Below are 27,875 nucleotides of genomic sequence, written 5' to 3' on the forward strand. Positions count from 1 at the left end.
TCCTCTGTGCTGATGCTTAGGCCAAAGATCAGGTCCACGAAATGACCAATTGTGTAGGTTGGACCAGACATGAAAGCCCTAGGGGAGGCAAGCAAGGAGAAATGTTTGTGGGTTTTTTTGCGTATTTAAGCTCAGGTAACTGCATTGTGACCTAAAACCTGGTGGAGTAAGTTTATTACATTGTGTAAGCTAACTGGTTTTAAAAAAACTCTACTAACTTCTGACTTGTCCCTCTGGGTGCTTCACCATAGGATGTGTGCGCCCATCCAATTTTGATGACTTAGTCTTGACCCTTTTGAATACCAGACCTTACAAAACCTGCAGAAGCATGTCCTTCCCCACCCCAAAAAGAGATCCAGATTGCACAAGAAGGGCCCCACCTCTACTGTGACCTCCCGTTCTGTGCCTTTGTCAAAATGGCCATTTGGAGTGCTTGGTTGAGAGTCACACTATCCCTTTCTCTGGATCCATGCCACACAAAACCATGCTCAACCAGTTGTTTAGGGATCATATCTCTCGCTACCAGTGTGGGAACTGTTCACGTCAGACAGATGGATCCTAGAGGAGATCCAATTCCAGTTCCATTCTGTCCCATTCTCTAACCAATTCCTCTTCAGGTATCCTTCTCACAAGCATCCCCCAAGGCAGGATGTTCAATTTATCCTGCTTCTGGAGGTGATGGACTGACCCAGTCTTGTTCTCTACCCTGAACCCCAAATATACACCAGATACTCCAGTTACTTCCTGGTTCATAGGAGGACAGAGACTGATCCTGAACCTCAGGACTCTGAATACCTTTTATCCTTCACCAGCACTTCAGGATGGTGACCCTGGCAGTAATCATTCCGTTCTTAAATCTCAGGGATTAGTTTACATCTTGACTTCTAGTATGTGCCCTTCGCAGACACTCCCTGTGGTTTGTAGTTGGGACAACTGCTCTGAGTGTCTTTACAAAGGTCCACTCTGTCCTCACAGCTCACTTGCATTGGAGATACTCTTTCCCCAATCTGGACAGCTGTCTCCAAGAATTGCTTCTTTCTCAAGACTTGGTTAGGAGTCAGCAGAGCCCTACCTTTGTCTTGCACCCTGGGCCTTCATCTAAACTTGGAAAAGTCTGCTGTGACACAGTACCTCTCACAGACTCCATTGGAGCCACCCAAGACTCTTCAACCTCCAAGACCTCACTGCCTGCAGACCAGTTCATCACAGTGGCTGGTCTTACCTCCATGCTACAGGAGAGGCCACAACAAGGGCTATCCTACAACTCTTGGATCACATGTCTACTTGTACAAGACTACCCTTTTGATGTCTCCAAGCATGGTACAGGGCTGTTTACATCCCCCAGCCAGCATTCTAGCCAAGCAAGTGACCATACTTCAGAGTTCTTGATTCCTTCAGTTGGTGGGAAGTTCCTGAGTGGGAGTTGAATTTTTGCATCTGCCCTGTCAAGGGCCATTGCTATGGACAACTCCCTGTTGTGCTGGGGTGCCCAACTCCCAAGTTTTCACAGCCCAGGACAAATGTACTATTCCTCTCAAAATTCAAGGCACTTTACAACATGCATCCAATATTTGCTTCACAACATCGAGAGCTGCTTGCTCATTGAAGGTAGTGCTGGGCAAGAGTGGCCAGTATACTGTATGGATCTAAGGGGGAGCTGGGTCCCAACACTGTGTAGAATCATGAAGACTGAAACTGGTGCATATCCCACTGCATGGACAATCTCAGCAGTCTACCTTGCAGGTCTGTAAAACACCATAGCATGTTATCTGAGCGGGCATTTCCAAGGCTGTGAACAGGAACTCAGCAAATTTTTTTTTAAGACTAACCCTGAGTTTTTTCCTGGCAGTGGATCTCTGCAGCGCCATCAATGTGAAATGCCCACACTTCTGCTTGTGGGGGAATGCTTTCCATCTCCATGGGGGACACCTTCCTTGTCTCTAGGCCACTCTGTTGTACACCTGCTTCCACACCATTGATCCTCAAGGCCTTTAACAAACTGAAACAAGCAAGCACCAGCTATCCTCAGCATCTTCCTAGCTTAGGCAAGCATGGTTCTGAATCACTCCTCGCAGAAGATATTCTTGATAACCCTTGTGCTTTTAAATCCAGCAGTAGAGTTCACTGGGCTGCTATTATATAGCCTCTTATCCATCAATCAAAGGACTTGTTTTTACTACCATGACCAGGTTCCTTAATGGGTTCTATAATCTGCTTCTTTGCTTAAAGAACTCTTTGAACCCATGGGTAGCTAGCTAGTCCCTCCCTCACCTACCCCTCAAGACTTTGTTCCTAGTAGCCATAACTTTGGCCAGAAGGATAGGGAAGCTAATGGTCCTCATGGCTGACGCGCTCTGCGCTACCCTTTTACCATGACAAGATGACCCAATACCCCATCTTTGTGTTGCACCTGGGTTCTTTTCTTTTCAGAATTTTGTATCCGTAAGGACGCTTGTCTGGGGTAATTTACTGGTACACATCATTCCTTGTGGACAAGGGTAGCCTCTGTATCCTGAATGCAAGAAGAGGTCCTTGCCCTCTGCTTTCATAGAACAAGATCTTTCAGGGCTGCTTCCAGAAGAGAATGAAGGAGCAGCCGATTTCTACTCAGACTATCAAAGTGGGTATCTTGGATTCATTTTAGCTTGTTACAAAGCTGCTGGAGCTCATCCTACTCCTGGAATGACTGCCCAATCCACCTCAATAGCCCTTCATAAAGACGTGCAGGGCAGCAACCTGGTCCTCCATTCCTTCCCCCCCCGGGATTGTTCTCTTATCTGCTTTCAGGGCAGATGCTGCCTTTGACTCGATCCTTAGAACCATGCTAGATCAGCTGCCTCAAACTTGCCCCTGCATTGACTTACTGCTTGGGAGTCCCCTACAGTGGAGCACCCATAGGGAAAACTCAGGTTACCTATCTCTAAGAACTCCTGTTTGTTGTACAGGTATTCTGTCCCTGTAGGTATTTTTGCCTCCGATCCTCTAAGTTTTTTTTCTTGAGCTTTGTGGCTGAAAAGGAACTGGAGTAGGGGCAGGTCTGCTCCTCTTTACTTGTATTTTGATGCAAAGGCATATAATGTATAAGCACAGATCTGGACCTGTAGGTACTACTGACTAAAATACTGGATCAAGAGTACTTGGGTTCATGCATCCTATGGTGGACCATCTATCTGGACAAAACATTACAAATTCCAGTTGCTGTACAGATACGCAAATACTGTACTATGGGAAAGGGGGACCACCAAGTAAATACAGCTTCATGGATTTACCCCCTTCCTCCAGGCAACCAGCAGCAGAAACAGTGCTTTGTCTTAACAGATGACTTTGGTGGTTCATAGCACTTGTGATGGCCTGCCAGTAGTCTGTGTTGCCACTGATCAGGAGGCCTACCATGTAGTCAGTCCACAAGTGCATTGAGACAAATAATATAGCAAAAATGTATCTGATTAGTGCCTGCCTTTTTTGCATCTCTTTATGATGGACTTATTGTGACTTGCAGATTGAGCTGGTTTCTCAGTTTAACACGCTGGTCTATTGTGCAAGATTAAAATGCTGAATTAAGAACAACTGCAGTACTTTCAACACTACTTACAAGGGAAAGGGGCAGAGAAGGAACTAAAGATGATGCTCTTCTGTTAGTTCTGAGTTCAGTACGTGGATTTTCTTTGTGGGAGCATGGGAAACCTAAAACGAGAGGGTTTTCCTGGAGGCTTCTTGGGTCTATAGAAGTGGTGCAGGAGCCAGTTCCTCCATCAGATGTAGGGGTGAGCTTGGTCCCTCTTTAGGGAGTGTTTATTGGCAGGGCTTTTTAGATGGGATGTTCTCATCACATGATGAGACCACTAGTTCTGTGGTCATGCATAGGTACGTTCTGTCATATCTAGTCAGTCTGCCAAGCAAAAGAGATTTCTACTTGGTCTTAAATGTCTTATGCTGATTATACACAAGCAAAATGGAGCCAAGTACGCTTCTTTTTAAATAGGTCACTATATTTAAGATGCTGTTAAGTTTGTGTAGATGGACTAAGCAGATTAATCCTATGAGGCACTATTTAGTGACATGAGGTGCTATTTAGACTAATCTGTATCTTCATTTTGAGCAAGTTCTTAAATTAATCCCCCACTTTTTTTTCCAAATATCTGTTACAGTTTAGTGATGTTGACATGGGAGAAATTATCATGGGAAACATTGAGCTCACTCGCTACACCCGTCCAACTCCAGTTCAGAAACATGCTATACCTATAATCAAGGACAAGAGAGATTTGATGGCCTGTGCACAGACAGGTAGGTTTCTAACCTTGCACCTATAGCAATATTGACTTTCCAGTTCTGCTTGAGAGCGGAGTGGGGAATTAGATCAAATTTTCAAGCTGCAGATAACAAAAAATATAAAAGGACAAACAATTGCTTGCTTACGTCAAACTTAGTGGTCATGAAAGTTTTCCTCATAGTGGGAGCTGTAGCCTGCTATCCTTAGAGCAAGAACAGCACACTTACACAGTCCTGCCATTGTATCTTGAATCTGGATTGACTGGTTCTATAGGTGAGCGTGACTTTATTTGTCATGCCTTCTTCTGGGGGGGGGGGGTCAGGTGCCTTTTAGTACTTAAAATACACCATTTTTAAAGTACATTAACGACAGAAGCTGGTGCCATGTTTTTATAGTCTTCCTTTGGCCCAAGTGGGGTCAGTATTAACTCCAAATGTAGTGGATAGGTATACAGAGTAAAATTATCTGCCTTCACTCAGCCTTGAGCTCCTGGATCTCTTGCTTTGTTATTGACAGTGTCAAGAGCACAGTCTAGTTCATCTAGGTATTTAGAATATTGTGTAAGGTGTTAACTTGCTATAAGTATTGATTTTCATTGTCAAGATTTAACCATTGCCTGTCTTAATAGGTTCTGGGAAAACTGCTGCATTTCTTCTACCAATATTGAGTCAGATCTATACAGATGGCCCAGGTGATGCTTTGAGAGCTATGAAGGCAAGTTCTTAGATATGTAGTCCCAGAAATGTTAAAAACAAACTCGATCCACTGAAGGGTGCTTATCTTGCCTGCAGCTCTCCTTGTTAATATTGATTCTCATGCTAAGAGACTGCATCTAAACTTAGAGTCTCTATGCAATTTCTTGCTGACCAATAACTTAAAGTGCACTTTCAGAGACAGCTTCCCATTGGTTGCTTGTCTGTTCACCTATAGGCATCCCTATCTCTGTTTTGACTACCAAACAAAAAGCACATTACCATCTAATGAACGGATCCTGTCTTCATGCAGACACTTATTAATACTATATTTATCAGACTGTCATAACAAAAGAGGAATGTTTAAAATAAAACTGCTTGAAGCCAAATTTTCAAGTCCCTGTAGGACAGTGGAGGACCACGGAACTCTAATTGATAGTCTAGGGTGGTGGTTCTCAACTTGTGGGCCACTTGTGATCTAGTCAGCACACAGCTGCAACCCATGTAACATCCTCAGGGCCATACAGGTAGCTTTTATTTATTTATATATATAATTTGTGTGGATGCAGCCCACATAACACAGCTGCATATGTGGCCAGCACTGATAAATGGGTTGAGAACCTGTAGTCTAGGGCCTAGACTCTTCTTTAGGACCAGCTGTATAAGGCTTATGAAAGGATCTCTTGCAATGTGGCTTCTGGAATGAAGGTTAGAAAAACCATACTGGCATTAGCCACATTTTAGTGTAGACTATTTCTAAATAAAGTTACTCCCAGGGTGCAATAAAGATTTTATTTTAATATAAATGTCTGAGCATTTGTCATGGTCATGTTCACACTGAATTTTTAAAATCTGCAGTGCTGCATCCTAAAGACACATTGGTGACTATTAGCATTGTATTACCTGCCATACTTGATGATCTAGTTGGAACACAAGTCTTCAGAACAACTTTCTGCAGTGGAAGACTCTGTGCTCCTTTTAACTCCTCAGCAATAGGTCCTTTGGAGAATAGACAGACTTGACTTTCTCTCTCAGGTAGAGGTCCAGTTTAGAGCAAAGAAAGCTTGCTCTAAACTGGTCCATTTTGCCTGTGATCCATCCTCAGCCAAGAGTGCCATGCTGCTGGCAAGAAACTTTCGGAACTGTGTGGGGAGCATATGCCCAGAGTTTGAAATGGCTGTAGTTTCAACTCTTTAATTTAGAGTACTTATTAGCCTAAATGTTTTGTCTTTCAGGAAAATGGAAGGTATGGACGCCGCAAGCAATATCCAATCTCTCTAGTCTTGGCTCCAACTAGAGAACTGGCAGTGCAGATCTATGAAGAAGCCAGAAAGGTATCTTTAGTAACTTGTCAGTATAATGTCCTGAGATTTAAAAAAGAAATAACAGAAAATAACTAATTCTATTTTTTTACAGTTTGCATATCGTTCCAAAGTTCGTCCTTGTGTTGTCTATGGTGGTGCTGACATTGGTCAACAGATACGTGACTTGGAACGTGGGTGTCATTTGCTTGTAGCAACTCCAGGACGTCTGGTTGACATGATGGAGAGGGGAAAGATTGGATTGGACTTTTGCAAGTAGGTGAAATGTTTTTGCTCTTGGAATTTTTGACTATTTTTTACAAATGTGTGTAGAATTTCTACCAAGATCCTGGGACACTAGCTGTTTGAGAGGTTTTTTAGTTTAAAAACAATGTAAAGAGATAATGGTAGCACTCCATAGGACTTTTCTGATGCTTTGCTACATGGATGTTTTGGAAAGGCAAACTCTTTTCTATACAAACAAGCTCATCAGGAATTGACTTCTAGCAGCCAACTAGTTGAACAATTATTTTGCAATACAAATCTTATTCTTCATCATACATCAGATAAATATCTGCGTAAGACCATGGGACATATTTATGTGTTTAATACCTCATCTCCTCTTCCCCCAGTATTCCTCTGGTCTCAAGGTCAGATGACTCTCAAGCATTTAGAAGTCTCCCACAAACTTGCTTCTAGTACAAATCTAGTTGTTTTGTGGATGAGACACTATAACTGAGGTTCCTGTGGGAATGGTGATTATATTTGCTATAAAATTCTCGTTGTACACACAAACGGCTGTCATTTTGCAAAAGCGTGCTGTAACACTGTTAAATGACTAGATCTCTCAACAAAAACTACATATAGCTCAAATGCTTGCTGACTCATGCCTGGTTTTACAACTTACCCTTGAATAACCAGGGCACGATGCATTAAATATTTAATATCCAATTGGAGAAAATAGCATGGTTCAGTGTTGCAATCCAATGTTTTCTTAAAACACACAAACAACTTTTTTTCCTCACTTTAAACAACTTGGATCCTCTTCATCTACTCTAGGTATCTGGTATTGGATGAAGCTGATCGCATGCTTGATATGGGGTTTGAGCCTCAAATTCGCCGTATTGTTGAACAAGATACTATGCCACCAAAGGGAGTTCGTCATACCATGATGTTCAGTGCTACTTTTCCCAAGGAAATCCAGGTACTATCAGACTTGAGGCTTTTTTGACCTACAAGCTTTAATGTTGTATTTTCTGAACTCAACCAGTCTTTTTGTGGGGAAAAATAGCTTGGTTTTTTGGTCTACCTTTTAGATGCTTGCCCGTGATTTCCTGGATGAATATATCTTTCTGGCTGTTGGCAGAGTTGGCAGTACATCTGAGAACATTACACAGAAAGTAGTGTGGGTGGAAGAGTCAGACAAACGGTCATTTCTGCTTGACCTGCTAAATGCCACAGGTAAAGACAGTTTCGGAGAATTTCAACACAGCTCTAATGGCTCAGGTAATGAGAATCTATGTTAGGTGGAGGAAAAGCTGTTAGTCTTTTCCTCCCTGTTTCTCATATCATGTTGTGAATGTTTTTGCTTTGACTTAAAACAACATGCATGCAAATAAACTTCTTGGCTAATATAAACATGGTGGGAGGGGGAATGGCCTTGGTGCTCATCTCTCATTGAATGATTTAATGTAATACACAATTAAACTGGAGCAGAAGATACAGAAATTGCCTTTTACCACTTGGTGGTGCTAAATGTTTGCAGATGTAGCATTGCTGGTGGCAAATCTGTGTTTAACTTCTTGCATTAGGCAAAGATTCACTGACTCTGGTGTTCGTGGAGACTAAAAAGGGAGCTGACTCTTTGGAGGACTTCCTCTACCACGAAGGATATGCTTGTACAAGCATCCATGGAGATCGCTCTCAAAGAGACCGAGAGGAAGCGCTACACCAGTTCCGCTCAGGCAGAAGCCCAATTCTAGTTGCCACAGCAGTAAGTACCACTTTTTTCTATCTAGAAGATGTATGTGAACAACTATAGTTTTTTCACTTCATACTTGTGAAGCTTAGCTAAGAGCTGACAATTGAACTTCTTTACCACTAGGTTGCAGCAAGAGGATTGGACATCTCAAATGTGAAACATGTCATAAACTTTGACTTGCCAAGTGACATTGAAGAATATGTACATCGCATTGGTCGTACAGGCCGTGTGGGAAACCTTGGTAAGACTCTTAAATATTCAGAAAAGCGTGGTCTCTACTAAAGATGCTTGTCTAGTGTAGCATTCCAGTGGGTTAGAAACCTTACATAGACTAATAATAAAGTAAACTTGAACTAGAAAATGATGCCTAGCTGAGCTACTGCTTCAGACAAGACCACTTCTATCCTTTGCAGCACTAACCTTAACTCCCATGGAATTTTGCTCAGTTTAATGAAGTTGAAATCTCCTCTCTCCGATCTCTTTAAAACAGAGCCAAGATCCTACAGTACTCATAGTAGTGTAAGTTGGAAGGCCTAGCACTACTTACTCAACTGGTCTCCAGGAAACTAGTATAGCCAAATTCCATTTTACATGGACTAACGGCTGCCATTTTATACACCATTCTATTAATTAAGACCAAATGAGGGGAAAAAGTTTTTCCTTTGGAATGCAGTCAGGTTGTTGGTGTAATGGCTGGTATAAGTCTGGATCAAATTATACCAAGTCCTGTAGACTGGTTACCTAACATCAGGTTAATGAAGCAGTTTGCCATAAGAAGGCTGACTGACATCTTCTGCTCCTTTGGGATATAGCTCTCAAAGAGAATTCTCAGGGAGGGGAAATGGGAACAAAACATTGTTTGGCTGTTGGCTTGCTTACTGAAAGTCACTCTGAATTTCCTGAGATCGGTATCTTCCTATTGCTGGTACCCCAGTTACGTAGTAGTCTAAAGTTTTTTGCATTATGAGATGTCAAACCTCAGGTAAAGAGAAACTAGCAAGCTTGCATGCAATCCTTCATGCTTAGTGGTATTTGTGACAGACACCTCTTTAGTAGGCAACCTCTTGTCCAAAACAGATTTGAAATGTTTTGAAGTTTGGTAAAATCCTGTCCAATCTAACACTCACTCAGTTACTATTTTATTCTTTTGTCCTCCTGTTCCAGATACTTTTGCTGTGTAGTTCAGATTAATGTGCACTAGACACTTGATAACAAGTTACCTAATTTTGAGAATTTTTTTTAAGGCCTTGCTACCTCCTTCTTCAATGAGAGGAACATAAACATCACCAAGGACTTGCTAGATCTCCTTGTTGAAGCTAAACAGGAAGTACCATCATGGCTGGAAAACATGGCTTACGAGCAGCTTCATAAAGGTGGTAGCAGTCGTGGACGTTCTAAGAGGTAACTTGAATAGGACTGACAAGACTCTGACTACTTAAGGGCATAATCCAATATCCATTGCAGATTGGGTTCCTAAACCTTTGCTTAATAACACTTCAGATTGAGGAGTTAGTAGCTCAAGCTGTCTTCCATGTTGGTATGTTTTAGTACTTTACTTTCTGTGATTGCACTGTAGTGCCTCTGAGACTGACCCCTTTTGAGCCGTTAACATTTGCCTTCATTTTTATTTCCAGCTTTACCATAAAGCATCTCTGAAACTTCTGTTTCTGATGGAAAAGCAAATTTTTTTTTTTTTGGCTTCATACTGAGTCCCTCATAGGAAACAAGCTTTGTCATTAAAGTCCCCTCTTTGCTAAATCTCCTATTCTGATAGTCTCTAAAAAACCAGCTAAACTGGCCAGGAATAACTGCTTTTGAGAGCTGGCTAATGATTTTTGGGATGAGGAACAAAATAAGACCTTTTTAACATTAGAAACTGTTGGAAAAACCAGATTCAAGCTGTACTGTAAAATAAGATCTAGCTTAATGCCATCTTCTGAAATTAAACTGCTAAACAAATTCAGAAACTTAACTTTACTTTAACCTTTTTTTTGACTTAGTGAAAGGGGGCTCTTTCTATTTTAATATTGTACTGAACTGTGGGAGTTTATAAACTTTTGCTTTATTTACATGTCAAAGGGAACAGGATTATTCCTTTTGGAAAGGCAACAGGAGTGTAGCTTTCCACATGGAATAGAGGCCTCTGTTGCTTTGTACTGCAAAGCCAAGGCCTCAATAATATTGCATCAACTGAAAGATTCTTCCCTGCTGGATGTTTGGGGGGAGGAGGTGGTCCTCTAACCGATACATAAATCACTGCCATGTGGCAGTGGGTTCCAAGCCAGTAAACAAGGGGTTGAAGATAAAGCAGTTTCTCTCTGATTGAGAAGGGGACTCCTTCCTGTAGGGAAAAACTGAATGGGTGCAACAGAATACATAATCAGCATAATTATTTTCAGTATTCAGAAACGTCAGGTTTCTGAAATGTCATTAATATGAAAAATATTAGTGATATGTAGGTATCAGTTTGGAGTGAGTACTTGCCACTGATTCCTTAAATAGTTAGTACTGCTCTTCGGCTGCTTCCTCTTTCCTAGTTGTGCAGAGGTACTGCATCAGACTTGCAACTGAACTCTAGAAGAGCAACCCTTGTTAATTAGTGGAGGATTCTACATTCATTCTTGCAGTCTGTTATGGTTTATTCAACCAAAAAACAAGCTGTGTTCTGCTGGTATTTATTTGAAACCGCTTTACAGAACTGTCTACCCTAGAGTTCAGAGTTGTTACCTTTTATTGCATTAGAACAAGCTGAAAATGTTGCTTTCTCTTCCTATGTAGTAGGTTCAGTGGAGGATTTGGTGCCAGAGACTATCGAACAAGTAGCAGTAGTAGTAGCAGTAGCTTTAGCAGTAGTCGACCAAGCAGCAGCCGCAGTGGTGGTGGTGGTGGCGGCAGCAGTGGCCATGGAGGCAGCAGAGGATTTGGAGGTAATTCTGTTTTGTAATCTAATAAAAAGTGGTGACTGGGAGGGCAGGGTGGAAGTATCAAAACAAGCTCTTAAACTGCTTTCAGGAAAACTAGGTCTTCTCATTTTATAAATTTGATTAAGTAGACAACCCTTAAATGTGTACATAAGAGCACTATATTTACTATAGCCTGTTTACACTGAACTTCAAAATTCAACAATGATTTAGCTGCCACAGTGTAAGTGGTTCAGACACTGAAGCTTTTCTAACCTTAGTTTTATCTTTGACACAACATAGTCATTGTGTTGTCGTCTCCCCTCTCCTCCCCCTTCCCTCCCTCCCCTCCATAGTCTCATGTTCTTGGTTTGTGTTCTGGTCCTCTGAAAGCTTCTGTGTCCATGGAAGAAACAAAGCTGAGGATAAACCAGTAGTTAATCTATTTACCATTGTGGGCAGCATATGCAGCTCTCTGTTATGTGGGCTGCATGCACACAATATATATATACTGCCTGTATGGTCCTGAGGATGTCTCATGAGCCGCAGCAGTGTGCTGATTGGGCTGTAAGCAGACTTTAAGGATGTAAATATTTTAGTAAATTAGGAAAATTAATGTGGTTTGTTTTTCTCTATAGGTGGCGGCTTTGGAGGCGGCTTCTACAACAGTGATGGATATGGAGGAAACTATAACTCCCAGGGGGTTGACTGGTGGGGCAACTGAATCTGCTTGCAGCAGATATCCTACCAAACAAGCTAATATGGAAACCACATGTAACTTAGCCAGACTATACCTTGTGTAGCTTCAAGAACTCGCAGTACATTACCAGCTGTGATTCTCCACTGAAATTTTTTATTTTAAGGGAGCTCAAGGTCATAAGAAGAAACAAAAGGAACAAGCAGCCCTATTTTGAAGGTGAAGATTCCATTGCTGTAGTCAGGATTAACTCCCCTCCCAGCCACCCCAACCCCAAACTGCATTTATAATTTTGTGACTGAGGATCATTTGTTTGTTAATGTACTGTGCCTTTAACTTTAGACAACTTTTATTTTGATGTCCTGTTGGCTCAGTAATGCTCAAGATATCAATTGTTGACAAAATCAAAATTACTGAACTTGAGCGAAAATCAAACCTTGGCACACAGGTGTGATACAACTTAAACAGGAATCATCGATTCATTCATAATATTCCAAGAAACTTATGCGGTAGCCTGCATTAGGGCTTTTGATACTTGCAGATTTGGAAAAAACAAACCAAAAACATCTTGAAGCATATCAATGGAATTAGTTTCTAATGTGGCAAAACTGTACTAAGTTGAAGTTCTGATTTGCTCACTCTATCCTGGATAGGTACTTAGAACCTGATAGTCTTTAATAAGCCATTCCAGTCATAATGAGATGATGTATGGATACATGCATACATTAAAAGCACTGTTTTTGAAGTTAATGCAAGTAAATACAGCAATTCCTTTTTCAATGTTTAGGCAGATCATTAATGTGAGCTAGCCAAATGTGGGCAGAATATTACAGGGAACGTTTAAAGGTCTGATAACTTGAAATAGTTTTTAGGAGAATTCATCTATTTAGACTTTTTAAAAATGCCTGCCATATGAAATTGAAATGGTAGAATGGCTGACCACGACAGTGACTGGTCCTCCTTAAGGGCCTGACTGATTTTGGTCTAATAACGCATGCTAGTGTTGATGTTTTTTGGTCAAGAGGGTATGAACAGGAAGAATTATGCAGCAGGCTTTATTTTAATGCAGATTCACATTACTCTGTTCAAGCTGCGTTGAGATGTTAAACTGGCTTACTGTAGACTTTGTAAAATGGCTCCAGAAGAGTAACTAACAAATCTTGAGATCACAGAGGTTGGAAATGTACATAACTGCACAAGGTTTCAATTCTGCTATTAAAGTGCAGTTTTAGTCAGTTTTAGTTGCATAGGTTTCCATTGTATTTATAGTCTGTTTATGCTAAATCTGGCCAAAGATAAGTATTGTCCACCAGTTAAATGCCTCTGCCACTTGGAGTTTCTGGGCTAACTTTTGTGGCCAGAGCTATTATCAACTCTTAATCTACAGTGGCATAGGAAAATGGCAAAAATCTCCTAAAGTGCAATAGATTTTTTCAAGTGTATTGTGCCTTGTTCTAAACTTTTATTAAGTATAGGTGCACTTGACAGTATTGAGGTCATTTGTTATGGTGCTATTTCAATTAGTCTAGGTTTAGGCCCTTGTACATTTTGCCCATAACTTTTTACAAAATACTTCTTTTATTGCACATTCAGAGAATTTTATATATGTCTTGTGTGCGTGTCCTTAACTTCCAATCTTATTTTATCTCTTGGAGATTAAACGCAGCTTGTCTAAGGAGAAGGAACTAGATTCTAAAATTTATTTGGGACCATGGGAATGATAGCTGGGAAGAAAACTATTTGCACACGAGATTTCTAGATACTTTTTGCTGCTAGTTTTGTGTAATATTTATTGAACATTTTTGACAAATATTTATTTTTGTAAGCCTAAAAGTGATTCTTTGAAAGTTTAAAGAAACTTGACCAAAAGACAGTACAAAAACACTGGCACTTGAATGTTGAATGTCACCGTATGCGTGAAATTATATATTTCGGGGTAGTGTGAGCTTTTAATGTTTAAGTCATATTAAACTCTTAAGTCAAATTAAGCAGACCCGGCATTGGCAGTGTAGCCATAACTTTCTGATAGTAAAACAAAAATTGGCAACTTAAAATTAAACATGCCAAGGTTTTGATACACTTGTCTTAAGATATTAATGAAACACTTCTAAACACTGATGTGAAGTGTCCAGATTCTCAGATGTTTGTTTGCGTGAGTTTTGTTTAGTTGTGTGGGTTTTTTTTTTTGTTTTTCAGTGAATGTCTGGCATATTGCAATCCTCAAAACATGTGGTTATCTTTGTTGTATTGGCATAATCAGTGACTTGTGCATTTTAGCAAGTTTTATCAGCCAGCAATATTTTCAGTTCAGAAATAAGGATTCAAAATCATATGCAAAGAATGGATTTAAACTTGCTGAATGTAAAAATTCAACTTCAAGTCACTGTAGGTTTAGTAATTGCTTATTGTATTAGTTTAGATGCTAGCACTGCATGTGCTGTGCATTGGCTCTTGATTTTATTAAAATAAAAAGTTGAACTGCACACAGTCTGCTCATTTTTGTTAAGCATCACTGTTTCACACATTCAGCTTACAGGTGTGATAACTTGGCACAATCTCAAATCTTGCAATTGTCACCCAGCGCTCTAATGTGCTACAGATAATGGAACAGTCCTGGCACCTGACATCTTTATGGTAGTACAAAATATAGTGTCAGAGTTGGCCTGTATACCCATTGTTTGAGACACAAGTTTTCTGTTGAAAGAGATTTTTCCCACCCCTTTCTCCAGCTCCTGTATGCCAGGTAAAGGTGCTTCCTGCCTCAATCTTCTGAAGATCCCATCACAAATGGAGAGTGTTTGGCTATAGAGGGTGAAACAGCAGCACTCAAATTCTGGGCAGAGCTATGACTCACTGACACCCAGTAATAGGCTGTTAACTTTTAATAGTCTGGAGTTGGGAGGGTGCAAATATCTTATTTGCCTCACTAGTTTTCACCTCCTCCCCATAGGCTGCAAGTCCACAATCCAATTCTCCCTAGGGATACTAGAGTACAGCAAAAAGTTCAGTTATTTTTATGGGATTAAATTTATTTTAAACATCTCCAGGTTAGTTAAAAATTCTCCAAAAAATACTAACTACATTGCCTTGGTACATGGTACAGCAGTAGATTGATTCTTCAAAATTACTTCAGTAAAAGGTGCATCATACATGAAATGGCTTAATAAAACAGGTGAGCTTGAATTATTGTAGAATGATTACAGAGGGCGGATCCTGATTTTTCTCTATGAAAATCTACAGATCTATTGCACATGCAAAACAGGTTGGGTGAGATCCTAAAGTGCTGTACTAACAAATTCATGCTTCCAAGTATCACGTATGCTTAGTGAAGTGGAAAGTAAAGGTCACTTAATGGCATGTTCTCTATCGTGATGTGCATTGGCTAATGGAAAGAGCCTCCATTGTTAAAGTTTGCAAGAAAAGCTAACTATTAGACCCTTCCAGCATTTGTTAGTGAGATGTACTGATCGGAAATGGGTAAAATTCTAATGGAGGTGCAGCCCTCCTTAACTTCTGTTCAGCTAGAGCCATAGTCCTTAGCAAGATTGTTAAAACAAACCTTGGCCTGCAGCTTGGGCTGTGGCTGTGCTCTTGGCCATGGCTCGGGGGGGACATGAACCAAAAAAGCCCAGTGGTCCCCAGTTTTGCACATTATTTTTAGAAGCTCTAAGAACAGTGCAACCCTTCTCAAACTTCTAATTGCATACAATAGCTCAGTTTTATAGTGCTGTTTATAGAGCTATGTCTTGGAATATGCGCTTATCAACACAGCACATGTAACTGACAAATATAAGCCATGTGCACTAAAGCTGTGAACTAAAATGTGGATGCTACCTTGGACTACCACTGATCTGAATGAAGGACATGGCTTCAGGTGTGGTGCAAGTAACACAAACATCTCTGTAGCGGAGTATTAGGTTTGTCAGTCTGCGTAAAGTCTACATGGGGGCTTTCAGAGAATCTTAGCACACTTTACTTGATTTGGAGGATGGGGGAATATTTGGCCTGGCCAGAAGCTGAATAGATGACCAGGGATGGATCACTGGATAAATTGTGGTTTTGTTCATAACATCTGAAGAACACTGGGCCAGATGGACTGTTGGTCTGACCCAGTATGGCAGTTCTAATAGTCTCCTACCTGACAAGGGGTGAAGATAAAGTAATTAGCTGATATGAAAATTCTAATTTTTGCCTTGAGAAGTGAGTGGTCTGTCAGTTTAGGGTATGAGGTTTTTTTGAGGAGGAATGGGGGTAGTGTTCAAACAATTCCACATTGACACACTGATGGCTCCTTGTTAGGTGCTATGTATCATGCAGAGGAGTGAAGTATGAAAGAAGACATAATTAATGAGGCAATATTGACCTGTATGAAAGGCAGTTAACTGGCTGCCCAGTCAGTGTGGAGTTTTGTTCCACAGGCACACAGACAGAGGAGGGATTTGAAGAACAAAGTTGCTTTGAATGTTTATGGGGAGCGCCATCTATGCATGAAGGGTGACCAGGGAACAGTATCCCTCTAGATTCTCTACTCTTGATACTTCATTTAAAACAATTTAAGGAGGCTCAAAGTAACAAACTGCTACCAAAATACATTACAAGGTCAATACATTTTTCACTCCATGATAAAAGCAGGGCTTCACCTGCCCAATGATGCAACTGGTCTTTCACTACACAGAGGAATTGGTTTCTGGGGCATGATTGTATGTACTAGAGAGATACAAATGCTCTGATGATAGTATCTCAGGTAAGGGAGACTCAAGTCTCAGTACACTGGTGACCACTGATTTCTTTATCTGCTCCCACAAAGTCAATGGGGATTTTGCCTTAACTTAAATGAGAGTGGAATCAGGGCTATTAATTAGCCCACCCAAGCTCTGTAGGCATAATTCCTTAATGAACTTTAGTGGGCAGAGTTGGTGAAATAATAGATTAATTTCCTTCTAAAAATAAAATTATTCAAAACACATTTTTTTGTAAAAGGCAAACTTCTACATCACAGCAACGTTCCATTGAGAAGGTATTTCTAAAATAGACATCTCACATATGTTTGAAGAATTAAGCACTAATCTCAAAATGTAATTACACTTGATAAGTCTTTGAGTTAGATTCCTGGTAAAAATGAATACTAGAGTACTGATGGAATTTTTGTTTTTTTAAACATGCAGTAACTGTCTTGATACTATCATATGTAGAGCCTATTGTACATGCTCCTGCATGTGAGATCAGATTTCTTCAGAGGCACACTGCCAATTGCTATTGCTGTGCCATGTGTTTAAGGGGCAGAGCAGCCATGAACCTTTCTCCATTCCCTCTTACTGCCCACAGCAGTGAGATGGACTGGGGTGATCCATGTCTGACTTACTCATTAAACTTATCCTCTAGCCTGACTTGTGAAGACAAAATTCATCATTGTGCTCCTTATTTTGGTTAGTCCTTTGACATTCCTAACCTGTACCCACAAAAACCCCCTCTATACAGTGGAGGTGAGGGGCCCCATACTAGCACCATAAACATAGGATTTAAACCCTAGCTGATCTGCAGTGGACTCATTACTCTGCCTTTTTGGTCAGGGCTGGTGCTTATATCCATATGAAGCAGTGTGCAAATCCTTTTCTGACCAGAACTTGCAAATTGAGGGATATAACAACAAAACTATGCATCACCTCAGACCCAGAGACGGTCTCCTCCAAAGCACACAAATCAAGCTCAGTGAATGTTCTTTTGAGCAGACATCACCCCTTCTCATCTGATAGCAAAAAAGCAGGGAAGAACACAAAAGGGAAATAGACACTGGGCAAATCGATGCCACTTACCCCAGTACTCCAACAGGGTAACGAGTGGCAGGAGTTCTGGCATGACAACAAAGGGTAAGACTGAAAGGAAGGGCTGCATGGTGGTGGAGGGAGCAGAGAAAGCAAGAGGTAGAGATCTTTGTGCAGAGTAGCTGAAAAGATGTGTGTACAGAGATAGAAGCCCTAAGAAGCTGGCAGAGTGCATTGGGCTGTATAGGGATCTTTCAGTCACCAGAAAAATGTACGATCTGGTACTGAAACCCGCTGTCACTGCTCGTCAGAACCATTGCATGAGGTAGGAAGAGTTCTGTGCTTGCTCACCCTAAAATCATGTGACTTGAGATTAACCTTCTCCAGAGAATTGGTGGGAGCCACCTATTGCCAGGGGAATCATTGTGTGTTGTATGTCATACATTCACATTTGCCTTACACTCATAGTGTAAGAGACAGGACACTAACACAAAACAGCAGGGGCCCCCCTAAGTGTCCATGCTGGTATATTTAGGGGTGCAAAGAAAGCGAGAGAGATTCTGGTATCCTTCATCTAGGACACAGAGTGAAGCAAACCTGCTGTCTGTTAGACAACCTTGTTGAAAACAGTGGAGAGAGCTGTTTTAGACAGGTGAATAACTAGTTTAGGGTCTGTTTAACCATTTGTTTCTGAGATGCTTACCCACTAGCACATGAATCTGAGTAAACTTTTTTCACTATAAATACAGGGGCTGTGTTTGAAGCCATAACTAGTAAGCTGCAGTGTACTGGTCCTTTGGGAACAGCAGGCCTGATAGGCTTGAGTGGCTAAGGGGGCTGGCCTGTCCAGGGCGTACATGGGGTGGATGTGTGCCTGTTACTGACCTGTATGTTGTGCAGTTGTTGGTCCCAGGATATTAGTGAGACAAGGTGCGTGAGCTAGCATCTGTTGGTGAGCGAGACAAGCTTTTGAGCGTACCCAGAGCTTTTCAGATCTGGCAAAGGTAGTCCTAGCCTCACAGCTGCTTGGTGTTCCAATAAAAAAAAAATATTACCTTGCCCACCTAACTAAGCTGTTGCCAGAGGTTAGGGAGCTGATCCATAGCTGAGACCCCCTCCGGCTTCTGCCCTCATCCACACACACTAAAGGCAGGTGGTGGTGAAATGCCTGTCACTGGGTATGGCTGCACAGCAACTAGGCACCCTGGGCTGGCCCCTGCCAGCTGACGGGGGGCTCTGGGGCAATTTCACTGCTGTGTAGACGTTGGGGCGCGGGGGGGTGCTTCCACCTCGCAGGGGCCTAGTGCCTGGGCTTCAGCCTGAGCCCACAAACAGCCCTGCAAGCCTGGGTCAGCTGGCACGGGCAGCTAGTTGCTGTGTAGACCTACCCACAGTGACTGAGCAATGCTCACAGGGCAGGAGTGCGGAGGTAAAAACAGGTGAGCGGCTCACAAAATAACATTGGAAGGATTATAACCAGTGTGGTAAGCAGTAGTCACCACACACCAGCTTCTTACCCACTGTTGAGCTTTTATGACCCTGCTCAATTCCCCTTGGTTTCAAACTCAATCGTTTGTTGTTTGTGTTAGGTAGGTAGATAGTGGTAGTTAGCACTCAGGATAGTCCTGGCTGGGACTTGAGCAGGGCATGCTCCAGTCACCAGGCTTCAAATCGTGTGCTTCCTGTAGGAAGGCTTTCCCGCTGAGTGACCCCACAATAGCTGCCTGAAGTGCCTGGGGGACGCTCATCGCAAAGATACGTGCAAGATTTGCAAGGCTTGCAGGCCCTGGACTCAAAGAGATAGCAAAATCTACCTGAAAGCCTTGCTCATGGAGGCAGCACTTAGCCCAGCCTCCGAACCAGCCCACTCTGTCTCGGTACCGAGCATGGCATTGGTCCAGAGTGCACCATTGGTACCGGCTCTGCCTCGGCACTATACCTCATCTCCGCTGAGGAAGAAGCAGTGAAAACAACGCACAGAGCATGGACACTCCCTGTACTGTCTAAGCAGGTGAGGTCAAGCACTGGCCAGAGCCGGACTACGTGGACCCGCTCAACGGAGCTTATGTCTCCACCCAACCCCCAACTCCTGGGAGGCTTTTCAGGCAGCAAAAGCCTTGTTAGCTTTGCCCACGCTGCCTCCACCCCCAGCTTCCACCTAGAGAGAAGGGGCTGGTGTTTCAGGGGAAGCCCGTGCTGGGACCCTCTGAGTGGCTCAGGAGATCCCTGGTGCAGGGAGGAAGATCTCCAGAGAGCCGGTTGCCTAGGGTGAAGCAGTTGGCATGATGCCGCTCCTCTAGAAGTCGCTCCAGCTCGTGGTCGCTGGAGCACCCCACATCGATGCAGGGAACGAGGGCACCCTCCTGACGCCGGTCACGATCTCTGGCACCGGGAGAAGTTTGCCCCAGAAGGCGGTGCCGGTCTGGATCGCCTGCGGGGGCCCATTCTCAGGACGGAACTCGGCACCGTTCCTGTTCCTCGGCACTGAAGAGTTCACCCGCATTGAGGCGGCGCCGAACCCAGTCACTGGAGAGTGACTCGGCACCGAGAAGGAAGCAGTGCCGCAAGTCCTTGGTGCCTAGATGATGCTCTGGATGTTCCAGTTCATCGGAGCATGATCCCACACGCTGGCACCGGTCAAGGCATCAGCACTGGATCTCGTTGTCTTCGAGATCATTAACACAGAGAGGCCACTCTCCAGAGCGACAAAGCACCCGCAGATCGGGACATCGCTCCCCCTCGACTCGGTACCGTGCAGCAGGAGCCTCTGAGGTAGCCCCTCCGTGGTCCTCAGATAGTGCCTTGGTGTCCTCCTCGGAGGATGGCTGCCAGGCAAGGCATCATTAACAGAAGGTGCCGGAGCCCCCGATGCAGGTAACCCCCGGATGGCCTCAAGGACAGTGGCCACCCCAATGGCCGTATTGGGGACCCTGGGAATTTCTGATTGGCCCACAGTCCTTTAAGTCCTCAGGCATGCAGTCCGTGCCACCAGCACTGGAGAAGGGCCATCATTTGCCCTCTGAGGACGATTTGGACCCACAGGAAGGGACCTCTGTGGGGACCTCTCATCGACGGGAAGGGGTGCCACCTCCCACTGCACCCCTCCAATCCTCCTCCTCTTCCCCAGATGAGGCAGTCTCCCAGGGACACTCTGGATGATTTTAGAGCACACTAGGGTGCTCAAAAGGGTGGCCTCCAACTTGGAGGTAGAGGAACTGAAAGAGGCGAAGGACAGTTCATTCAACATCCTGGCAGCGGCTGCCCCAGCTTGGGTAGCCCTCCCCGTGCATGAAGGGGTTTTGAAAAAAGCAAAGGCCCTCTGGCAGACCCCTTCATCGGTGGCCCCAACATCTAAGGGAGCCAAGAAAAAATACTACGTCCCAGCCCAGGGGTTTGAGTACCTGTTCACACACCCCTCTCCTGGGACCCTGGTGGTAGATGCAGCCAGCCAGAGGGATAGACAGGGGAGCCTGGTTCTACACCAAAAAATAAGGACAACATAAAGCTGGACCTGTTTGGGAGAAAGGTTTATTCAACGGCAAGCCTGCAGTTTAGAATTGCCAAGCAGCAGGCTCTCCTGGTCAGGTACAACTTTAATCTCTGGGACTCGCTGAAACGCTTCGTGGATGCTCTGCCCCAGGATCAGGCACTGGACTTTAACACCATTGTGGAGGAGGTTATCACGGTGGCTAGAGCAGAGCTTCAGGCATCCTTGGCTGCAGCAGACTCGGCGGGCAGAGCCATGGCTTTCGCCATCTGCATGCGTAGGTACTCATGGCTTCAATCCTCAGAGCTGTCCCAGGAGGTCCAACAGTCCGTCCAGGACCTCCTCTTCGATGGGTCGGCCTTGTTCTCAGACCAGACGGATGCGAAGTTGCATGGTCTGAAAGACTCCAGGGCCACGCTCCACTCCCTGGGTCTTTACATGCCACAGTCCTCTAGGAGTCAGTTCCGTCTTCAGGGCCAGCAACAGCAGAGGTATCAGTCACGGCTGTTCACACCCTATAGACAGAAGGACAGAAATAGGAGGTCTAGGAGACACCAACCACCCCCAGGTTCCTCCTCAGCCCCACAGCAAGGGTCATCTAGGTGGTTGGGTAACCAAAGAAGGCCATTTTGATGGTGTGCCCAAGGGCGACGTCCCAGCCTATTTCCTGGATCTCTCCTGCCCCCTTTTAAGCTGCCTAGCTCCCTTCTAGTCCAAATGGGCCAAAATTACTTTGGACCGCTGGGTCCTTGGCATAATCTCGGTGGGCTATGCCCTCCAGTTTGTTTCTACCCTCCCCAACAACCCTCCCATCCCGTTCCTCTTCCTCTTCAGGGACCCCTCTCACAAACCACTCCTCATGCAGGAGGTAGAGACCCTCAGCCTGGGGGCAGTGGAAAGGATTCCAACACACATGATGGGAAAAGGCTTTTACTTGAGGCATTTCCTCATTCCCAAAGCAAAAGGGGGTCTAAGGCCCATATTAGACCTGCGTCGTCTCAACAAATATCTCAAGAGACTGAAGTTTTGCATGGTCTCCCTAGCTTCCATAATTATGTCCCTGGATCCAGGAGACTGGTATGCCGCCCTTGACCTCAAGGACACATACTTTTACATTTCTATTTTCCCCAGCCACAGATGCTTCTTTGTTTCATGTTGGCTGGCTCCCACTACCAGTTTGCAGCTTTGCCCTTTGGCCTGTCCTTGGCCCCAAGGGTGTTTATGAAATACATGGCAGTGGTGGCGATGCACAAGAGGGTCCAAATTTTCCCCTACCTGGATGATTGGCTGATCAGAGGCAGGTCCAGGTCCCAGGTCCAGGAGTGTTAACCTGACATGCACCGCCTGCTGCTGGCTGGGCCTGCTGATAAACAAGCAGAAATCCAAATTAACTCCTGTGCAGCGGATAGCGTTCGTTGGCACAGTCCTGGACATTTCCCAAGCCAGAGCCTTCCTACCTCAGCCACGCTTCGAGTCAATGTCCGCCATTATTGCTCACCTGCATCTATGCCCAAAGACAATAGCCAGGCACTGTCTGCAGCTGTTAGGCCACATGGCGGCCTGCACCTATGTGGTGAGGCTGGCTCGCTTGAAACTCAGACCATTTCAATCATGGATGGCCTTTGTTTATGTCCCGAGCAGGCACCCGCTGGATCGGGTGGTCACAGTCCCCCTCCCCCAGGTCCTACCCTCTCTAGACTGGTGGCAGACCCCCTGGGCAGTGTTAGGGGGTGTACCATTCAAAGAGCTAGACCCCTCAGTCACTTTGATATGGGACGCCTCGGACCTAGGGCGGGGGGACCCATATCAGCACCAATCTCGGCATGCAAGGAGTCTGGTTGAGGGAAGAGAGACACTTACACATCCATGTGAAAGAATGGTGGGCTATTCGTCTAGCATGCAGAGTGTTCCTCCACTTTATTACGGGCAAGGTGGTGCAGATGCTGACAGACAATACAGTGGCACTTTACTACATCAACAGGCAGGGATGAGCCCATTCTTCAGCCCTCTTCAGGGAAGCTATTTGTCTGTGGGACTTTGCGGTGAGGCACGATTTTCACATGATAGCCTCTCACCTCCCAGGAGTGAGGAACAATGAGGTGGACCGCCTCAGCAGATCATTCTTACCCCGCCACGATTGGTCATTGCATCTGAAGGTGGTGGCTATGAGCTTCGGAGGTAGGGCTCTTCCCAGGTGAACCTGTTCGCATCAGTGTGGAACAAGAAATGCCCGCAGTTCTGCGCCCTCCACAGCCAGGAGACCGGGTCTCTCTCCAACACTTTCCTTCTGCAGTGGTCAAATAGTTTTATGTATGTGTTCCTGCCCATTCCCCTCCTGCTCAGAGTCCTGCTGAAAATGAAGAAGGACAAGGCGGACATTATCTTAACCTCACCAGCCTGGCCGCACCAGCACTGGTTCAGCATGCTACTGGATCTTTTGATCACCCCTCCTCTGGAGCTTCTGAGATGCCATGATCTCCTGTCCCAGGATCACAGTCACCTGCTGCACCTGGACTCCCTACACTTCACGGTGTGGAGGCTTTGTGGCTGAGTGAGGATGAGCGAGCCTGCGGGGCGCTGGTCCAGCAAATCCTGCTTCGCAGCAGGAAGCCTTCCACACAGGTTGTGTATCGGGCTAAGTGGAGGTGGTTTACCTTTTGGGCGGAGTCCTGGGGTATTCCACCCAGCCTCTCACCTATACAGGCGATCCTGGAGTACCTGCTCCAGCTAAAGCTCCAGGGTCTGGCTCTGGACTCGTTGAAGGTTCACCTGGTGGCCATTTCGGCCTTCCATCAGTCATGAGAGGGGAGATCTCAGTTCTCCCATCCCATGTTGGTCAGGTTCCTCAAGGGGGTGGAGAGGCTTTATCCGCAGGTCCGTGACCTGGTGCCTCCCTGAGATCTCAACCTGGTCCTCTCAAGACTCACAGGGCCCCCCCTTTGAACCCATGGCTTCATGCCCTCTGCTCATGCTTTCATGGAAGTAGCCTTCCTGGTGGCCATTACCTCAGCCAGGAGGGTCTCCGAGATTAGGGCCTTGACCTCGGAGCCCCCTTATACAGTATTCTATAAGGATAAGGTGCAGTTGTGGCTGCACCCAGCCTTCTTGCCCAAGGTGGTTTCCCAATTTCATTGTAACCAAGATATTTTTCTCCCCATGTTTTTTCCCAAACCGCACGGTTCGGAGGAGGAGAGGAGATGGCATTCGCTGGACATGAGACGAGCCCTGGCCTTCTACATCGAACGTACAAAGCCGTTTCGGAAATCGATGCAGTTCGTCGCAATGGCGGACTGGATGAAAGGCTCACCTGTCTCCATCTGGCGTATCTCCTCGTGGATTACATCGTGCATCAAGTTCTGCTACGAGCAGGCGAGGGTGCTGCTTCTGGGAACCATCACAGCGCACTCAACCAGAGTTCAAGCCTCATCTACAGCCTTCCTGGAGAGAGTGCCCCTGCAGGACATCTGCAAAGTCGCTACCTGGTCATCGGTGCATACTTTCATGTCCCACTACGCCATTATCCAGCAGTCGAGAGAGGCCGCGGGATTCAGCAGAGCCGTGCTGATGGCAGCTCACCGGTAACTTCTACCCAACTCCAAGGTATTGCTTGTTAGTCACCTATAGTGGAATGGACATGGGCAAGCACTCCAAGAAGAAAACAAGGTTGCTCACCAGTAACTGCTGTTCTTTGAGATGTGTTGCTCATGTCCATTCCACAACTCACCCCCCATCCCCGTTGCTGGAGTTGGCAGAAAAAATGGACTGAGGGGGGGCGTAGGGCCAGCAGCGCCTCATATACCGCTGCATGTGCATGGGACTCCAGGGGGCACTGGAGCCAGCCCTACGGGATCTGCTAGGGGGAAAAAAGTTCCGGGTAACCGTGCACACAGGCATGCACAGACCTATAGTGGAATGGAAATGAGCAACACATCTCGAAGAACAGCAGTTACTGGTAAGTAACCTTGCTTTTTTTCACATTTATGGCTCTTTGCAACTGATCCCCAATCTACTTATCACCTCACATTCACTATGGAGAAGTCAGCTCTTGTCTCTGATCAGTCCAAGAGGCCAGCCTCCATCACCCACTTACATTTCCAAACAAGCACTTTCATACTTTCTCCATGATATGCTTGGGAGGAGTTCCCTGTAAATGCCTACAGCTACCTCATTATCCGCCTTCAAAACTCTCCTTAAAAATGCTCTCTCCCTCCTGACCAGGATATTCCCAGGCTACGCAGTTTCCTGCCTACGCTGTGAATTCCCCAGCAAATCCGACTCCTAAGCAGACCTGTTCTGCTTTTCTCCTTAAAGACCATAAGCAGAGTAATTGCCCACAGTTATAAGTTACCACACCACTCCTTCTAAGCAAGCACATTTATTCTTAAGGTGAAAGCATTACAGAGAAAACACATTAAAAACAATAAAGAACCTACGGGCATGCTAATAAGCTTACCAGAGATCAGCTTGGGCTCTAGTCAATGAACAGTCCTTCAAACTCCACCAAGGGGTGTTTCAGTGGTTACAAGTTCACAGCTCAGAACAAGCACACCCAAGAATCTGCAAGTCACTCTTTTATCCAGTTTGGGCTGGTCCTCATGTAACAGCTGATCAGCAAACAATGGGTTTCTCTTCAAAAGGATGGGTCTGAAAGTGAGAGGTTGCCTTTCCTCACTTCCCCTGTTTGTCCAGCCTCACAAGTATTTCTTGGCACATCTCGCCCCTGAGGAGTAGGGTCCAATTCACCCCACAAGGCTGCCTGGATCCCAGTCAATTTCCTCAGCCATGAAATTGACAAGGCTGCCTGGATCCCAGCAGGAGCAGAGACAGAGAAGCCACCTGCAGCTTCTCCTGTCCCAGCTTGCAGCCAGAACCTAGGATCCAAACGCCCGCGGCTATTCCCATCCTGACTCGCAGCTGGGATCCAGGATCCAGCATCCAGCTGCCTGGACTTGCAGCACCCTGGGCTTTCTTGTCAATGACAGCCCCACCAGCAATGTAAGGGGCCGCAGTGTCTACATTGACACTGTATCGCCCTAACTGAGCCGACAAAAGCCCTACACCTCTCATCGAAGTGGTTTTATTTTGTTGAACAAACAGGACAGTTTTGTCGGTGGCGAGGGTTTGTGTATGTGATTGCAGTGTGTACACCAGCACAGTTTTGTCAACAAAAGCTGACTTTTGGTGACAAAACTGTCTAGTATAGACTAGCCCTTAGTCATGTCTCCTGGAGAGGTCACATACAATGCGACATTAACACACACACATTTGCATTTTCACTACAATGAGCTCCTAAAATACTTAAACTTAAATGCAATGAGGTTTAACAGAATTCAGCATCATTTGTCCAGTATCTGCCATACCAAGCATACCTGGGCATAGAAAATGCAAACACAAATGCAAAATCAGGCCCAACTTCCATTCTGAATAAGGCCAACTCTCCCCTTTGCAGCTGAGGCAGGGAAGGCCTTCACAGCAGTCCGAGGGATGTGAAGGACGTGACCACTTTATATGCGCAGAGTTTAATATGAATTAAAAGTACTGAAATATATTGTGTGAACCCAATCTGCTTCCCCCCACTCTCCCCTCTAATAGCAGTGATTTTACTTCAGGGCCCGTCTTAACAAGAGCATCAGACACCCTTTCATTCTCCACTTGGGGACTAGCGAATACAGAAGTAGCACGTAATGAAGACTGATGGGTAGCTAGCGTCTGTGTACGTGTCACCAGCTGAGGTGTGCTCCGTGCTTTGCCTAAGCTGCACAATGTATCTGGGTTGTACTTAGATCTGGGGGGCCACATGGATAACATGCCCAAAGGGGCTTCCCTTGGACACCAGTCAGGTACACCCCAAACCTCCTCCTATCCAAACAGTTCTCGCTGTTCCCTTATCCTGGCTGGGTATGTATACTGAAACAACAGCGCAGGCAGCTTTAGAAGGGGTTTTAATCTCCTCAGATGTGCTACCTAGTTTCCCATTTGAAAACCCAGACGAAAGCCCTTGTTGCCAGATTCTGACCAGCGACCAGTACCAAATACTATTCAGAATAGTGGTAGCTAAGAATTGTTGGTGCACCTGCTGGATGTAGCAGAGGACGTGATGCTGCTTCTGGACTGTGCTGGTGTTTTCTACTAATTGTGCAGGTGTGTTAAAGGTCAATGCATTTTTTCCACTGCGGATCCAGGTGTCTTCACGGTTTTTGTACTCTGCATAAAGGGTTAACGCTTATGTTAAGCAGACAAGCAGGTTGTGTCTAATCCTAGGCTTTTCTTCAACGATGAATTAACTAATGCTTTAGTTAATTGGTTTTAGCCTTCCTGACATCCCTGTGTAGCCAAGCTCTTGGAAGACGGTAGTGGGCTTATGCTAAATGACCTGACAGGCTCAGTTCATTAGCTGGTGGACCAATGTCCACATCACAAAAAACACCGGCAGTGGCATTAAGTAGCACTGTTGGAGGTCTCGGCAGAGAGCCCAAAGCCTGAATGGGCACAGAGACTAGGAACACGACACAGTTCTCACGCCTCTCACCTCTGGAGGTGGTTTGCCCTAAAATGCTGTGGGGAAGCTGCCTGTTCTGTGGGTAAACAGTAAATATCTCTTAATCTGTTGCCTTCACAAGCACTGAATTCACATGAATATCTTGGGGGAGGTGGGGGCTAAAAGCAGCAGAAAGCTGGAATCTGGTTAGACGTTTGAAAACTATTGAGCATGTGAGCTTACCCCTAAATGGCGGGGGAAAGGCTAGAGGAATTCAATTGTGTGGGCTTAGGGTGCAGTGTGTGTA

At 44.9% G+C, this 27,875-nt stretch overlaps 1 protein-coding gene across 7 annotated transcripts in view; it reads left to right on the forward strand.

Annotated features, from left to right (window-relative positions):
• The window catches only part of DDX3X (DEAD-box helicase 3 X-linked), a 30,674-nt gene extending 16,350 nt beyond the window's left edge, over positions 1 to 14,324 (forward strand). For 4 of the 7 annotated variants that reach the window (XM_067545138.1, XM_067545141.1, XM_067545139.1 and 1 more), the window contains 11 exons: positions 4,149 to 4,284; positions 4,899 to 4,984; positions 6,198 to 6,296; positions 6,379 to 6,539; positions 7,323 to 7,467; positions 7,580 to 7,769; positions 8,075 to 8,256; positions 8,368 to 8,485; positions 9,489 to 9,645; positions 11,023 to 11,171; positions 11,783 to 14,324. In XM_067545138.1, the coding sequence (XP_067401239.1) occupies positions 4,149 to 4,284; positions 4,899 to 4,984; positions 6,198 to 6,296; positions 6,379 to 6,539; positions 7,323 to 7,467; positions 7,580 to 7,769; positions 8,075 to 8,256; positions 8,368 to 8,485; positions 9,489 to 9,645; positions 11,023 to 11,171; positions 11,783 to 11,868 (1,509 nt within the window). In that variant the 3' untranslated portion in view covers positions 11,869 to 14,324. The remainder of the gene's footprint in view (positions 1 to 4,148; positions 4,285 to 4,898; positions 4,985 to 6,197; positions 6,297 to 6,378; positions 6,540 to 7,322; positions 7,468 to 7,579; positions 7,770 to 8,074; positions 8,257 to 8,367; positions 8,486 to 9,488; positions 9,646 to 11,022; positions 11,172 to 11,782) is intronic. The other 3 variants (XM_067545140.1, XM_067545143.1, XM_067545144.1) reach the window with 1 other exon arrangement.
• The last annotated feature ends 13,551 nt before the right edge of the window (positions 14,325 to 27,875 follow it).

This window comes from Emydura macquarii, unplaced genomic scaffold, assembly GCF_026122565.2.
Source record: "Emydura macquarii macquarii isolate MOO-44397 ecotype Brisbane River unplaced genomic scaffold, CSIRO-AGI_Emac_v2 contig_1043, whole genome shotgun sequence".
NCBI classification, from domain to species: Eukaryota; Metazoa; Chordata; order Testudines; family Chelidae; genus Emydura; species Emydura macquarii.